This window comes from Ornithodoros turicata, chromosome 1 (genome assembly GCF_037126465.1).
Source record: "Ornithodoros turicata isolate Travis chromosome 1, ASM3712646v1, whole genome shotgun sequence".
In the NCBI taxonomy this organism is placed as follows: Eukaryota; Metazoa; Arthropoda; class Arachnida; order Ixodida; family Argasidae; genus Ornithodoros; species Ornithodoros turicata.
In genome coordinates, this window is record NC_088201.1 from 127,946,584 (window position 1) to 127,963,605 (window position 17,022).

Below are 17,022 nucleotides of genomic sequence, written 5' to 3' on the forward strand. Positions count from 1 at the left end.
GTAAATGACGAAATCAGCCTAGATGATTTTCTTGACGGGGACAAACATGCCGTAGCAACGGAGAGCCTTATGGAAAACGCACTGTCATAGACGTAGAAGGTTTGCGGGAGATCGCAACACGATATGGAGAAAGCTGCGGAGGCTTCGGCGGCGTACGAACAATGCGTGACACCGCGTCTTCTAGGCACGACGCAGACGCGTATCACCGGCTATTTCACGCAAGAATAAAATGCCGTAGGTGCACCTTGGCGCTGTATTTGTAGTTGTCATTTTTCACGAAAAACATTTCCGCATCATCGCGGGAGTTATCGACGCTTATCTACAGCGCGCACCCTCGCAAAGGTCGCGATCCGCGACCTTCAATTCGGTACAACGAAATGTTCGATACAACGAAAGAAATTGCAGTCCCCGTGGGTTTCGTTATATCGAGGTTCGACTGTATGTATACTATAATATGTATACCCAATGTAATATGTATACTAAGTATATGCATATGGGATCCTTGCCTCTGATGCTCTAGTCCCTTCGACGCGTCTTACATAGCCTACTGAGGCAAAGGTTCTGTAAAGCCATCCGTAGACGGTTTGCACGTTGGAATTTCAAAAAGGTAAATGCTGTTTTTCTATGTATCTACATTGATGGCGTATGGGTCCTCAAATATGTGCCCAGGTTTCTGAAGCAGTTCACCAGTTCTGACTATTTGACTGCATCACCAAAACATCGGCGATTCAGGCTGAGCTGGCTTTGTGATTGTGGATCTGGAACGAAGCAACTGGAGAGTTGTTCAGCATGAATATAACAGGAGGCTGGCAACATCGTTAGACCAGGGGAGAGACCATAAAGAGCAGCCAGATGCAGCAGAGCTTCCTGGTGACGTCAGGCACCAACGAGCTTGGGCGCTGGAGGCTAACCAACAGGAAGTCACAGGAGTTCTCCTTCCTCGATGCCTTTCCCATCATCAAAGCCATTGTTCATGGCTACAACACCATGTTGCCATCGTCTGCATCGGTTAAGCGAGTCTTTAGCATGGCTAAGGACACTGTCAGTCAAAATAGGGGCCGCCCAACCGACGGTAACTTCGAAAGTCAATTGCTTCTATGCTGCAACAAGAGCTTTTTCAAAATTCAAGATTTATTTAATTTGGGTCATGTAAAAGATGCAAAATTCAAATGGACCGTGAGGGCGAACCCTTTTCGCAATAACAGAATGTGACAATCCTTGTGATGCACAGACTTAAGTATATCTTGTGGTTACAACAGCACCGTCTGACAACACATTTCCGCATCCTCAATATCATTACAATTACTTTTTCAGTAATGACTTTGTAATGTCATTACTTGTACTAACCATAATGTAATGTAATTAAATTAAATTCAGCGGTGTAGTGTGTCCTTCCTGCAGCATCTTAGTGTTTTTAGCACTGGTTTTAGCGATTTTAATAAAATTCTAACTGAAGTAATGAGTAATGTAATTCAATTACATTTTAAAACCAGCAGCATGGCCGAGTGGGCTAAGGCGTCCGCTCGTTGGTGGTAACCAAGATCGTGCTGTAGACTGGGAGGTGGTGGGTTCGAATCCTACCGCCGGCTGTGCTGTCTGAGGTTTTTCCTGGGTTTTCCGAAGACTTTCCAGACGAATGTCGGCACAGTTCCCCCTGAAGTCGGCCCAGGACGCACACTAATCCCCCTGTCCCCCACTCCTTCCTGCTGTCCTCTCTCCGTCTGTGCACATCTGTACGCCGCTCATAGCCACAGTTGCTTCGCGGCGCTAACACGGAAAAAAAAAAAATTTTAAAGTAACTTACCCAGATATATGGTCCGTGTGGACATTCAAAGGGTTCCATGTCATTCGTCCCAACCCAGAAAGGGTTCTCTACACATGCAGGGCTAAGAACCACTCGTCTAGAGGAGTATTTGGATTCCTGCATATGCAGTTGTAAGGTACAGGTTCTGACACTTCGGTAGTTCCGGATGACAATCGAAGTACTGTTGGTTGATGACACACTGGACAATGTATTTCCCACCACAGTGCACCATGTTCCATGAGTCGCTTCATGACTTCTGGTCTACCTACAGGAGGAGAAGTGATCATGCAGTTTTACTACATAAATTTTCATACAGTCTAGCATCACTCTTCACTCGAAAGGAATGGCTGCCCTGTGTTCTAACAATGAGCAGAAAAGCAAAAGGAAAAATAACAATGTCAGTAAAGGTAGTACAGTCACTGTACTTGAGTCAACTATAAGGAGACATGAAAGGCATAAAAAAAATAAAATAAAAATAATATACCAGGAAGAGCAGAAATAAGGCTTACAAGCCCTGGGACACACACTCGCACAATGAGCATGCGGCAGCGGTGCATACTCAAAAAAGCCCCAAATTTACCTCCAATATAAATTAGCTAATGTCCTGAAAGTCGTTTCGCCCTGAAAGCTCTTTTGTTTTTATGAAGACGAAGACTCGTGCTGGCACACCTGTAGTTTCAAGGTGAGGCCAAACCCTGTAGGTAAATTAACTGTAATAATAGCAAACGATAATAACAGGTAATACTTGCTCGGTGTGCAAGCTTCTGTTGCTATGTACAGTGATGACGATATAGAGCCTAGTTCCTGGTCAAAAGTAAAGAACTGAGATTGCATGACGTGCGTTATGCACCAAACTTTCTAATTTTTTTTTACTTTTCAAGGAGCATTAAAGTGGCACTCAGCATGCCCCGAAACTGCTGCCAACTTGCAAAGCTGTCTAGGAAAAGCATTCCCATAAAATATTTCTCTCCAGAATTTCTTCACTGTGGAGCAATTTCATTTACGAAATTGCTGCAGCGACGAGAGATTCGAGCGCTCAAACTGTGAACCACACTCCCTCTACTGTGACGTCTGTGATTGAGAGCCCTCTCATTCATTAGCAAAAAAAAAATTGTCTGCTACGAGCAGTCACGAGCACGGAGAGCTGTTCCTTGTTGACTGCTATTCATTATATCGCATTTTCTGAAAAACAAAGCATATGTGCAGCCTGACAAAATATGGTAGTGAAAGTGATATGGTATATATATATATATATATATATATATATATATATATGGCATATTGATACATATGATATATATATATGGTAGTGAAAGTGAAAGTGATAGAAAGATCACTAGAGTAATTATTCGTGGCTTCTGTGCAATCCTGAATTGCATGTCTCCAACTGGGGAGTGACGTACACGTGAGCCATGTAATGCAGCAGTCAAAGTGCGTAACACTTCGGAGGCTGAAGAAGGACGTCACAGAAAGGGTTAGTCAGGTGTAGGACTCGAGTCCACATCATCTGGATTACCTTTCCAGTGACTTCCTTCTGCATTCATTGTTCTTAGGCACTTGAGGCTTGTGTTGTTGTTGTTGTTGTCGTCCAGTGCTGTGTTCTAGCCTCAAAACATCAATTTCCATCGCTAATTCTCAGTCACGGTGAAGTCTGTTTGACCTGTTGTGTCCCCATATCAGTTAAGTGTGTGGCCGTATACAGCTGACCAGTGATGTAGCGCAGAGTTTGAGGTTGTGTGACTGAGAAAGCCAATGCCTGACTGTCGCCTGCAAACAGTTCCGCCGAATGAGCCAGAAAGAAACTCCATTTAATTCAACATCAGGATACCAAGCCAGGTAGAAACCTTCGAATATGCAGCCTGCACTTGAGCGAAAGCAACTATAAAGTGTTTTTGCCGTACGTCAACGATGGGACGGCAGCAGATATTCTACCGCTCGGTCAGCATGGCACAGGAGCTGCTGCACGTACAACTAGCAAACAAATCCCCTTACAGTTCAACTCATAGGTCGGTGTTCAGTTATCACGACACGGTGGCATCATCACACATCTTTCTGGCGCAACTACAACTCGATAGAGTCGCACACTGTCGGGAAGAACGGGTGGCGCTGTACAACGCACAGTTAGATTCGCACTGCATTACCTGTTCTTCCCATGGTGTCGGCAGTGCCAAAAAACTGCCAAAATGGTACCCAGTGCCAAAAAATGTCGTTGGTGGCCTTCGAATCATTTATTGCAAACAAACGAAAGACATCTAAGGAGCAGCGTCCCCTCCTCAGATGTCACGTAGTGACGTGCATCCCACAAGTCGTCAAGTGTCTACCCAGCACCACCTAGACAGAGAAAGCCTGTGCATTGCCTCTGTCCCTCTTTCAATTAAGAGTGAGAATTCGTCTGCTACTTCGGCTCACCGTTCTGTGAATTCAAGAACCCGCAAATGATTGCAGCTCACCTGGAACCTGCAGACCTAAATAGGTATTTAAACAAAAAAAATGCAGGGTGCTTTCCAGAAAATTAGTTTCGAGAAAGACTGAGACTGTTTTGAGCTTTATTTCCAAGTTTTCCCACTTAGTAGGTGGGGACGTTCAAGCGCATCTCGCAGACGACGGCGGTTCTTCTCCAGGGCCACGACCGGTGAAAGCATCTTAGTGATTGGCTATGGCCACTGAAAATGCAGTCCTGATTGGCTGACTCTTAATTGTTACATCACGTCGACAAGCGCACAGGCTTTCTGTATCGAGGTTGTATTCGTGTATCGTGAAGTAGGGCATTTTGTGCATGGGAGATTCAGGGGGCTGTTGTAGGTGTCGCAAGTTCGCTACCGTTGTACAAATTCCGGGAAAACTTTTTCAGGCACCTAACATATTCTGTGTCGACCAAAAACAGAAACAAAGTTGCTTGCTCCTTTAAGGGGTGCGCATTAATGATCAGTATACGTTACATACCGCGTGAGAAAAATCCTGCCAGAAAATACTGGAAAAAACAGGCTGTTTGAAACGAACAGAGTTTGAAATTCCTGGTACAGTGCGTTGACAACATTTTTATACTGAGACTACGAGAACTGCCTTGATGCAGTTTTCACAGGCTATGCAGCCAGGCAGACATCCTGCCAGAACCTGTATGTAACTACTCCACCTGGAATAACCTAAATTCAATACCTCATTAATCATGTTTCCAGGAATATGCGAGATACTACAATTAGAGCCAGTTATTATTTAAATCCTCCCATTTTTAAATAGTCTGAAAGACCATGCACTTTCAGATATAAACTGCAAGCTCTTGCTATGCAAAGATGGAACAGAAACTGCGACTTCTCAATGGCAAAAGGAGCGGCAGTGGGGGCCACATGTTTTGTAGCAGAGCTGAACTGATTGCCAGATGGACTATTTTCCGGTCCACGTAAGCTGAAGGTCATATTGTTTCTATGCTCGAGAAGCAGATAGTTCTGGTTTTGGCTCATTTGTACATCAAAAATTGGTGACGTGCATTTCAAAGTATTTTTATGCATTTATTTATTTATGTTTACTGTCACTTATATTTATTCATTGTATGAGCTCATCTCAGAATTTTTCAAAGGGTGACTTGAAATAATGATTGCCTCAGCTTCTGGTGTCTTGCATTTTCCCAAAAAAATCTTATTAGAAAGTTAATGAAGTTTTGATCAGCAGTAGGAATGGGAAAAACGGATACTCGAACCCTAGGCAGGGATTCAAGATCCGGGAATCCGAATTCCAGTGACCAAACCGGTGAACCAAATGTTTAAATTCCACGAACTGCATTTCTTTATTTCTTTTAAAAATTGACTAAGACTATGCCTACTTGTCAGAACCACTGCTCTGCCCTCTGCGGTCATCCTCAAGTATACTCGAATGAAAATCACAAAAATCCTGATTTGAGGAAACTGTCGAAAAAAGTTCCTAATCAGGCCCCCATCGACAAAAATGTCAGAAAAACTGTCCAGCACATCGGGTATCGGGGCTGATAAAGAATGGGTGAGAATGCTTATGTTTTTGAACAAAAACCTGCACTGTTTAACAAGAGAGAATTGGTAGAGCCCTGGACCGGTAATCCAGAAGATGTGGGTTCGATCCCTACAGCTGGCTAACCTTTTCAGTGACTTTCATCTTTCATCGTCTGCACTGTTTGTTTACATTGCTGTGGACTTTTAGATGTAGGAACTCTTCACTACAAGTTTAAAAGCAACATGATTTCTCCTGTAGTCGATGAACAACGTGTTATATATATTACATTTAAGAAGTATATGGGGATATTTGCCCCTGAAAGTGAGCTATTATTTAATTTGGTTTCATTAAATATATCAAACTCAGCTTCAAAACAAAAACAACTATTTGGATATGGTGTCTCTCCTTCAAAACACATTTCAGCAGAGTTTTTCTTCCTGGTTTTCTCAACTGTTTACGAAAGGATCTGAAAGATTTGACATTCGTGGATTCGCAGAACCTTCCTTGGATTTGGATGCAGAAAATTCTGGATTCGTCCCATCTCTAATAACCAGTAAGGTCGTCTGCCCGGCCAAATACCCCACCTGCAAAAGTGGCAATGCTGTTAGTCTCCCAGCCCATCATTAAAAGAAAATAGAAAGAAGAAGAAAGCAGGTAATGGATTTAAAAAAGTACCCTGTTGGATTTCATCCAAGTCATTTTCATATTCCCTGTGCGAGATGTATTTCCTGTGTGCTATTCATGTAGTATGCGTATATTTCCTCCTTTATATATTTCCGATAGGTTCGTGGCATTTCCGACTTTTAAAGAGACAGTCAGGAGCTGTCGACCAATTTTGGGGTTACAGCTGTGTGCCATCCTGAATTATGTGTAGATCACAAGTTCATCTAGTCACGATTTGTGAAATAAATGACTAAACCCAGCAGCTGCATCACATGTTTTACGTGGTTCCCAATAATTTCTGAACAAAAATTCGAGGGACTTTCAAGTACCTTCTAAGGCTCAGCCATCATTTTGTCTTGAACTCAGTTTATGACCAGGGCTTCATGTTCACAACAATATTATTCAGCCACAGATATTACATAAGATAACACACGGGGACTGCACAATGGTGAATGCGGCTGACGACTCCTAAATGTTAAACATCAGACAACAGAAAGCAAAATTCATTAATAACAGAGTGCACAGAGTGCAGAGTTGATTTAGTTGAAGACAATATTTCCCCCGAGTCGGGGGAGTACAAGAGTCCCTTGTTGTTTGCAGTCCCAGCCCTTCTGTGCGCTCCCCCAGACTCAGGGGAGATGTTTCCCTCTGCTGCATTATACCAGTTCGCTTGCATGCTGTCATGTTTTTTTTTTTCAGTTTCTTTTTTTCTAATTACTGCAAACAGTGCTAACTCCTATAATTTCAAAACTATGGTTCTGACTTTGGTTAAGCAGACTTTGCACTAGCAGCTCCATGAGAACAGGAAAAAGATGTGAAATCAATCAATCGTTTCTCAAGGACTGTGAAAAATTCCGGAGATTCCCAGGCCTTGCAAATGGCATTTTCAAATTCCAGGGCATTCGAGGGTTTCAAGGACCTCTAGGGACCAAGGTTTAGGTCGAAGCAGAGAGCAACCAAAACGGCCGACAATAATACAGGACAACCACACACAACATGCGGGTGTTGTGGCCATGTTGCTGCTACACTGGTGTCTGCACTGTCATTTGCAAAACAGTGAACTTGAGTGCCGACAAATGTTGCGCAGTAAAAAAAATCATTTATACAATGAACAGCTTAAATACAGTAGAACACCTTTATAGTAAACCAGTCAGGACCAAGCCATAGATACTGTATCAAGAGTGTTATTATATCAGGAGCATCTAAAAAATCTCAACGAACTGCATACACTTGCCGAAACCATTTGAGGAACGCTCTTTCGACAGTGCTCTCATTACGTCGCAGCTTTTTCCGTTCCCCACTTTTGCCATTGGCACTTGTGTCTCCAATGCGCATCCTGTTCTTGACTAGAACTGACGTCGTAACTGGCAAGACAGTGAACTCATTCACAATTTGTTTTTCACATTCGTGCAATTTCATACTTGACAAACAAACATACACAAACTGCGCAGCACAAGTCACCCAGACCACATAAACGTGCAGAGGTGCCACTGAAGGCGACATCAGCAATGATGGTACATACAGCGCCACCACTAAACCACATTCTCTCCACTCCTTGTTTTAGCGTTTTGATCTGTTCCTCCTGCTTCCATGCCTCTTATGGCAGCGACCATACCAAACAATTATTTTGTACAACCGGTATCCTGAGTTGCTGTAGTTCCTATATCAGTACATGAAGCCATAGAAGGTGCAATAATTCAGTCAGCGACTGGTGCTTACATTCACAATAACCGGGTTTCTACTAAAAGCGTAGTTACAATAATGGGATTCTACTGTAACTCCGTCTAGGTGAGACAGTACATATCCCTGCCGATGTGATGCACCTCACCATAATAATACAGTAGAATCTCGATGATACGATCCCGGTTGATACAAATTTCCGGATGATACAAATTTTTCTCAAGTCCCGGCCGGACGCCAATTCTTTACGTGTATTATCGTTCGGATAATCCGAACGTACTTTCCTACCTGGTTGGATGACACGAACAAAAGCTGCGCGCAACAACGGAGCAGGCGAGGGAGGTTGTTCCTCCCTGATGTCACGTGACACGCACATGAAACCCCTTCCTCCTACTTTTGGTGCTGTCCGAGTCTCCCGAGTTTGGACAGAGCCTCCTGAACTCAATCTCCTGCTTGCATGGTTGTGCGAAACTAACAGTGGTGGGGTTCCGCGACTGTGAACTCTCTTGTTAGTTGGGGGAAAAACCCAGAAGAACGGAGCATAAATTTGGAACCGGGAATGTGGTACGCCCAGTTGCAGAGCAATCACGCAAACTGAAAGCAGTGCCAGGCTATGTCTCACAAACGCAAAGCGCTATGATTCAAGGAGAAGCTTGAAGTTCTGAGCAAAGTCGACCAGGACCCAAAGAGGAAGCGAGCCGATCTTGCAAAAGAGCTCGGACTAGCACCATTGACGCTGAGCACGATTGTCGGTCAGCGAGAGCAGATTCTGAAGAACGTGCAACGCTTCGGTGCGAATGTCAAGCAAGCGAAGACGGCGCAGCACGTGAACTTGGAAGAAATCCTTCTGACGTGGTTTAAGGAGGTGACGGCGGCCGGCATCTACGTCGACGGCAAAGTGGTGCGAGAGAAAGCGGACGACATTGCTCTATCTCTGGGAATTGACAACTTCCAAGCGTCAGGTGGGCGGCTCCACCGTTTCAAGGCGAGACATAATATAGTGTACAAGACTGTCTGCGGCGAAGGGAAGGAAGTCGACGAGTCCGTTGTGAATGAATGGAAAACAGCAACACTGCCATCGCTCATCGCAGGCTATGAGCCGCGCGACATCTTCAATACGGATGAGGCTGGCCTCTTCTTCAACGTGCAGCCAGAGAAGAGCTTATGTTTCAAGGGGCAGAATTGCCAAGGTGGTGAAAAAAGCAAGAACAGAATTACTGTTCTCTTCTGCTGCAACGCAGATGGCTCGGAAAAGTTCAAACTGACGGTCGTCGGGAAGTTTCAAAAGCCAAGGTGTTTCAAAAACGCAGGCCCGTTGCCGTGCATGTACAAGGCCAACAAGCGAGCCTGGATGACGACGACCATTTTTCAAGAGTTTTTGGTTTATCTTGACCACAAAATGTCAAGCAAGAACAGAAAAATTGTCCTAATTCTTGATCAGTGTTCTGCCCATCCTAAAGATGTACAGCTTTGGAACGTAAAGCTGGTGTTTTTGCCAGCAAACGCAACCAGCCATTTGCAGCCGCTGAATGCAGGGATTATCAGAAATGTGAAGCACCATTTCAAAGGCCTCCTAGTGCGACGTCTCCTAGCGAAGATTGAACGCAATGAAGCAAACCTCCAGGTGAGCCTGCTGGACGCCTTGCACTTCATCGCTGTTTCGTGGGAACGGGTGACGGAATCAACAATCCAGAACTGTTTCCGAAAGTGCGGTATTCCCAGCTCACATGTTGAAACATGTGCGGAGCTGGACCAAGAAAACGTATCGATCGAAAATTGGGAGCGACTTCAGGTGGAATGCTCCGCATTTGATTTTGTGACTGCCGATGATGACATCGCGACGTGCGGAGTGCGATCTGTGAATGAGATAATCGAGGACTCTGCCGCAGGAGGGCAGTTATCTGCTTCCAGTGATAGTGAAAGTGAAAATGCTGTGGGAGATGATGAGAAGCCGCCAGCGACTGCCGACGTGTTGCACGCTCTCTACGTTCTGAGGCGTGCGACAAGTACGGAATGCGTCAGTGAGAACACTTGCACGCGGTTCTACGCGTTTCAGCGAAGTTTACTGCACGATCTCGAAGCACCCACGACGCAGCGGCAGATAATGAACTTTTTTCATCGTACGATACAAGAATAAAGCAGTACTGTCTATTTTTGCACATTGCCTTTCTCAGTTTGTTAGTTTCGGATGATACGAAAGCTTTCCGCGGCCCCGAGAGATTCGTATCATCGAGATTCTACTGTAATAATAATTTGCTGCTTGACGTCGTGGAAACTTTGATCATGAGTGACAGCACAGTGGGTGGCTTGTGGATTAATTCTGCTCACCTGAGGGTTCTTCAGAGTGCACCAAGAGCTCAGCACACAGTGCCGCCGTATTTAACGTCCCTCGTGAAAGATTGTGTGTCTAAGCAACTCTGCCGCAGGGTTGCTGGCGCCTTGAACAGGAATCAAACCTGATGCACCTCATCACTGGCTGTGGAATGGACCAAAGCAGACTGCGCAGAGCGGAACTTTGCACACACTGCACAGGTACTTGGTACGAGCCTCTTTAGCTTTTGTTGAACACCAACGACACCGTCGATGTGTCTCCATCAGACATGGATGGCGGGCGTTACCAGCAAACCGGAGCTGGTCAGGTATGTTTGTCATTAAGCGCTCACCCATCTTGCCTCGTTTCTTGAAGCACTCTATCAGGCTCCTCCTAGACTTCCTGAAGCTGCTTTGTGCAATGAGCTGACGCCCAAGCTGCAAGCGGAAGTCAAGGTAGGCAACAGGCTCCAAACAGTTCATCTAGACATAGGAATTCACTACTGCAGCATCTAGAATAAAGTAAAAAATCCTACTCCACCAGCGTTCGGAGCGGAGGCCCGTGACGTATGCACTGCGGATTCTATCAAACTTATCGACACCACCCATCCAGGTGCTGTAGTCCTTTACAACTGCTGGACACTCAACTGCCTTTTTTTTCCCATTGGGCAACGTTTGCTGTACCTGCACCCGGCTTTCGGGACCATGGTAGTTTGACATGATGTGAACATTTTGAGAGTGTTTCAAATAGAAATCTACGACGTGCCCCTCTCTTCGCCACAAGTAGGAGCCTCTGTCGAGCTTGTTGTCACCCTGGGCCTCCTCTGGGAGATTCGTCTTTTCGGCACGGAACATTCCACACGCGAGAATGTCTCTGTCGTGCAGCTCTTGAAGGAGACGAGTGGAAGTAAAAGAGTTGCCTAGAAACAACTGTGAGCCAGCTGGGATGGCACCGTCGGCAAGTGTGAGGACAACGTGTTCCCCCGACGCCCTGTCGAGTGGACCCTCATCACTCCTGCCTTCGTACAGTTGAAACTTTATCAGGTATCCCGTCTGAGAGTCAGCCAATGACCAGACCTTGTAGCCCCGCTTAATTTTCTGCTTCATACGCCTATACTGCATCATGCTAGAATGCCCATTCAATAAAATCAGACACTCATCTACAGCGAGATGACTTGATGGGCTATACTCAGCCTGAAACCTTTCATTCATCATCTTGATCAAAGGGCGCACTTTATAAGCACAATCAAAACCTTCCTTTCCACGCTGTGACATCTTTGCATTGTCATTCAGGTGAAGGCAAGTTGTTATCATTTGAAACCTCTTGTACGTCATCACCCTGGTGATCTCCTTTACATGAAAGAAGCTGTCGGAGCTCCAATACATCTGCAACTGGTGCATGGGATTTATGCTAATTAAAATGAGCATGCCAATGTATGCTCGAAGCTCATCATTCGTCAAAGGTTCCCATCCTCTTTTATATTTTTGCAGAGCATAGAGGTTTGTCTGTTCAACTATGTGCTGCATGCCATGAGTGTCAAAGTACAGTGTGAATGCATCCAGAGCTGTGCTTCTCTCATTAAGCCGCCGCGAGCAGGTAGGACCATGATTGTTGTGAGCTGGTGCCATGTTCCTGTTCCATGTTCCATGAGCTGGTGCCATAACTGTGGAGTCACCACCTTTAGGATCTAGCTGCGGGTCTTCGCTCTGCGTTGGTAGTTTCTTTTTTCTTGCATACTGTTTGAAGGCCTTTCTGTTGCTTGTGCTGGGCGCAGGCCATTGCACTGGGAAATCATTCTCATCCTCGCTGTACTCATCAGGATCTAGCTGCAAGAGTTCGTCTTCAGAGCTGAGAAGGTACTCATCTGCACTGTCATTCGGATCATCCGGTGAACTAACAGAGTGCTCCCACACTCCGGCTGCTGTCAGTTGCTCTCGGTTTCCTACAGATGAAAGATATGAAACAGTTACAACTGGCAGTTGCCTGCCATGTAAGTACTAAGCTTTGTGTGTCAAGTGATGAGAAAACACAGGATGCACACAAACATATAAGACCAGCCTCCACTTTCATTCTAGTTTACTTGAAGAATGAATGAAAAAATGCAACAACGAAGGTAGCACACTTTTTCGTTTTTCTCGGTTTTTATGTCACAACCCCTCGCGATGCCCCCTGCGAGTTAGGCAGACCCCAGAACATAACAGATAATGACTTCCTGTTACCTTGTCAACTCTGCCGTAAGTGAGCACACACAGTAATTTTTTATGCATTTATATTTGTCATTAAGACCATGTACCTTACATAGACATCTTTTGGTCCAAATTTTTTTTTTTTTAATTCCGTGTTTGCGCTGCGAAGCAACTGTGGGTATGAGTGGTGTACAGACATGGACAGATGGAGAGAGTACAGCAGGAAGGAGTGGGTGACAGGGCGGTTAGTATGCGTCCTGGGCAGACTTCATGGGGAACTGTGCTGACATTCATCTGGAAAATCTTTGGGAAAACCCAGGGAAAACCTCACACAGCGCAGCACAGCGACAGGATTCGAACCCGTGTCACCTCCCAGTCTCGGCGTGGAAAGCGATCATCCTAACCACTATGCCACGGGAGCTGGTTGGTCTGAAAATGGTTCGTACAGCATGGGATATCATTTGGCACCTACAAGACTCCACATGGCTGCAAACCAATTACAGTCAAACTCCTTTACAACGAAACTCAGGGGACAGCAAAAAAAATTTGCAGTAAAGGTATTTTCGTTAAAAAGGTGTTCGCTATAAAGGAGTTTGACTGTATGTCTTTTATTACCTTATTACTGTGCTCCCTCAAACTTTCATTTGAATGTCTACACATTTCCGTTATGTACTCCTTCTCGCAAAATAATTGTGTGGAGTGCACTGCACTACCTAAAAGTACACCACCCGGAATTTGCATCCCAAAGCTTTTTTCACGTGCCCCACACCACAAGCATTACTGCCAGGGTCTCCTGAAGCTGCTGTTCTTTGTCCCTGTCTCTGCAGTGTTAGCCTTAAGTATGATTTGCCAACCCTACCCCATTTTTCTACCTTAGTCTCCTGAAGCAATGGTTGGGGGAATACCAAGCTTTCTTCTTACAGTCGGGACAACCTCCACCCGGTGCACATAGGCACTCCTCTGGTGCATTGTGGTGTCACTGCTCATGTGGGCAGACTGCTTTTTTAACAGCCCTCAAATCACTGCAAATCCCTTTACCTGACCATCTCTTAATTTGCTTAATAAGTGACACTTCTACCCTGTACATGAAGTATTCCATATGGAGGCTCTAGTCAGTGTCGATAACACCTCCAACATGACCAGCTTAGAGTGGTTAGTGTTGAAACTTAGGACCGCCTCCACCGGTCCCTTGCACAGAGGATAGAAAAAGCAGCCTTACCTTTCAACTCGAACACTACAAGCGGGTCAAGATGGGGTCGAGTATTAAACAACAACTTTATTTTAGATAATGAATGGGAAGTTTCATCGCCAGGGGCAATACTCTACTCCATTACTCCATACACTACCCCATTGCTGGTGGGGATGTGGGGAATGAAATAATAAGCGCCTTCACAATAAGGATAGGAGTCCTATGGTGTCCAAAGAGCTTTGAGGGCAGGGCGTGGGAGGACTTCATTTGGCCAGGGAGCAGGCAAATTTGAGAGACAAAGTGGGCGAGAGTTCAGCTGATTAAGAGACCCTGAGAGTGTGGTTTGGGAAGGTTGGTAGCGGGCGCAATGAAGAAGAATGTGCTCTAGATGTTTTAGAGCACCGTAGTGACAGCATCTGGGAGGGTTAACTTGTCTCAAGCGGTAGTGCCACTGAGCTGTAAATGCCACGTCGAGTCGCATTCAATGAATTAAAGGAGTACAGAGGGCCATCCAAAAAAATTTCAGATTAAGACATCTGATGAAAGTGTGTGTGTCATTATACCGAATAGCGCGAAATGTTTTGATGTGTGCAATTTGTTTCCCAGAAGAAAACTTACATAAACATAGCTCCGCGCCTTCACCCTTAACTCGCCACTCCAGCTATGACGAGGATGAGGAGGTATGATGGCACGTCACCGATGACGGCATAAGGAGACTCGTTCTGGTTTGCCGATCAGTGGGGGTCAGCGCATTGTCCCTTTGCCGCCGTAAACCTGTTTTGCCAGTTTTCCCGGAGAATTGGGGATAGAAGGAGCGGCTGAAGCATTACCGAGCAAGGAGAAAGGCTTTATCAGAACCCCGAACAGCCGAGTAGCAGACGACAGCGGAGTAGCAGACAACATTTTTCTAGGCCAATCAGCGAGTGTTCTCCTTATAGCGTCAGCGCGAGGTTCCAGGCAGATCACAGGCTGGTACTGCTCTTCACCACCGTTGCGCACGGTCGCTTTTTGCGGCGTATTATAAATTCAATTTCTGCGTTAATTATGACTCTGTGGTGTAAATTACTGCACATGGTGCATCTTACTGGCAAACTTAACAGTTTTATAAGAAGAAAACTGGGTGTTAAAAATGACTTCTGTGCTACTTTAATGCAGGATCTTGACGAGAACTGTTTCGTGTCATGCGGAAAGTGCTGGATAAGCTCTTCTCAGCATAGATGGGGGAGAATGTCAGTTGCCCATTGGATGGCAAGCCAGGGGTATCACGAGGCGTCGAAGAATGGAACAACGGTCTCCTCTCAGCAGCGCAATACTCATTCGTCTCCGAGATGAGGGAGTTGCTCTGTGGCGCTGTCGGCCTGTTCATTCCCGAGTTACAACGGGTTGGAACCCCTGTGCCCCCTTTCGTAAACAAGGTGGTAACCCATTAACACACCTGTCACTGGGGGTGCTGATGGGCCTCGTATGCCAGCATTTTCAATTGCTAGCAGTGCAGATTTGGAGTCAGTGAAGACGGCCCTTCCCGTGGGGTAAAATGAACGATGTGCTGCAGAAAGAAAAAGATGGCATAGAGTTCCGCAACTGTTGATGAGGTTGGATGCGAAAGGCGTCGTCCTTGAACCACCCCTTTGGATGGTATGCTACTCAACAGGGGTCTCTTTCAGGGTGGTATCGAATTTTCCTGAGGCGCCAGTGACGGGGAATGGGAGCACACAAACACAGGAAGTGTGGAGCCATTTCACGTTCACATAAAACCTGAACCAGGAGTTCACGAGCTTCAGCTAGGACTTGCCATGTTTTAGCCATTTTTGGAATTTCAAGGCAGCTACAAAGGCTTCGAGCAAACAGGGTCCGAACGGTGTTTAATGATGTTGTGGAAATCCTGTGCAGGATTGGAAGGCTGTAAAGCACAGTGACCCTCACCAAAGCCATGTGAGGTAGCACAAGTACAGTGATCCCTCGTTACAACGAAGTCTCTTTATTCGAAGTTCCCCTGTATCCCGTATAAAGCGCATGCAGTTTTAACCGGATTATTTGAAGCATACTGTCGCGCGACTCCGCATTTTATGAAGCGCGAGCTGGCCGTATGGCCCCAGCTCCTGCAGGACTCGCGGAGCGGTGGAGACGCTGGGCAGCGTTCTCTGCGACCGTTCTTTCCCTCGTAGAGAAGAGGCGAAAGTTTCACACCCTCTCCTCATTTTTGCACGGAAAGCGTAGCACACACGTTCCACTGTTTCCACTTCGCTCGATCAGCGTCTCGCTCTCCGCGCAGTTCCCGCGTTTTCCAATGGCTCTACCGAAGATCCTACGGAAGTGTAAGTCGCGTTAAGAAGTTGAAAAAGCTACTATGCCTTTCATGGAAGGAGCTGGCGGCAGCTAAGATCGCAAATTGCTTCGCGCACACCGAATTTTCTAGGGGTTGTGTGCACGATGAACAAGAGCACGTCCCAGACATAGAGGACTGCGACGATCTCTACAGGCGAGTGCATGAGCTCGTCAGACAGGAGGAAGACGACGACTTCTCTTCGTTTTCACCTGAAGATGCACACGTACCCGTCGTCTGCACTGCGGGACATGGGACATACTCTGTTTGATCCGCAATAAAATTAAGTGGGGCGGTGGTGACGACGGCCTCCTACGGTGCGTGCACAGACTGGAGGAGGCCCTCCTGGCCCAACAAGGCCGCGCGTCAGACGCAGCTCACCTCTTTTTTTGTAACGAAATAAAAGTGCTACCATGCTGATAACTTCCCAAGGTATGTGTCTTTTGGGATACCGTTGTTTGCGCACAGTTTGGGCACCACTGGCAGCATTTTTAGCCGTTCCCGCATTTATCGAAATACCGCTTATAACAATTTTTTTTCCCGTCCCGATGACTTGGTTATAACGAAGGATTACTGTAGTTAGAGCCATGCAAATAATCAAAACTTCAAATTTGAATCCAATAGGCTATGACATCTGAATAGTATCCGCAGGCAAGCATTCACAGTTTTAGAATGTCATAGTCGCCAAACAATTTTTCTGAATTGTAGGAGCCATGAAATCAGTCCAAATTATAGGGCAGTTCAAATTTTTAGTGAATGGCATAAATCCACTTGATTTCAAAGAACATTTAAAGTGGAAACTTTCACTTGAAAAAAGAACAATCTCGGTATAGTATGTGTCTGCTTTGCTGCACAAACGCGCAACAATATATTGTGGCGAATGCTGTCAACGAGTGGATCATCGGT

The 17,022-nt window shown here is 45.7% G+C and overlaps 2 protein-coding genes across 7 annotated transcripts in view; one reads left to right on the top strand and one right to left on the bottom strand.

Annotated features, from left to right (window-relative positions):
* Positions 1-1,816: 1,816 nt before the first annotated feature.
* Positions 1,817-17,022, bottom strand: part of LOC135378587 (piggyBac transposable element-derived protein 4-like) — a 62,773-nt gene continuing 47,567 nt past the window's right edge. For 4 of the 6 annotated variants that reach the window (XR_010418481.1, XR_010418484.1, XR_010418482.1 and 1 more), the window contains 2 exons: positions 10,436-12,360; positions 1,817-2,069 (listed from right to left, as the gene is read on the bottom strand). Coding sequence is in view for 2 of the 6 variants with exons in the window: in XM_064611648.1 (XP_064467718.1) it covers positions 10,901-12,360 (1,460 nt within the window). In the remaining 4 variants the exon portion in view is untranslated. Of the gene's footprint in view, positions 2,070-10,295; positions 12,361-15,239; positions 15,340-17,022 lie in introns of those variants that run through there. The other 2 variants (XM_064611648.1, XM_064611651.1) reach the window with 2 other exon arrangements.
* On the top strand, positions 5,744-10,244 carry LOC135385199 (tigger transposable element-derived protein 6-like). Its single transcript, XM_064614396.1, has 2 exons — positions 5,744-5,794; positions 8,754-10,244. Exons 1-2 carry the CDS (start codon positions 5,744-5,746, stop codon positions 10,242-10,244), a joined length of 1,542 nt encoding a protein of 513 aa, XP_064470466.1.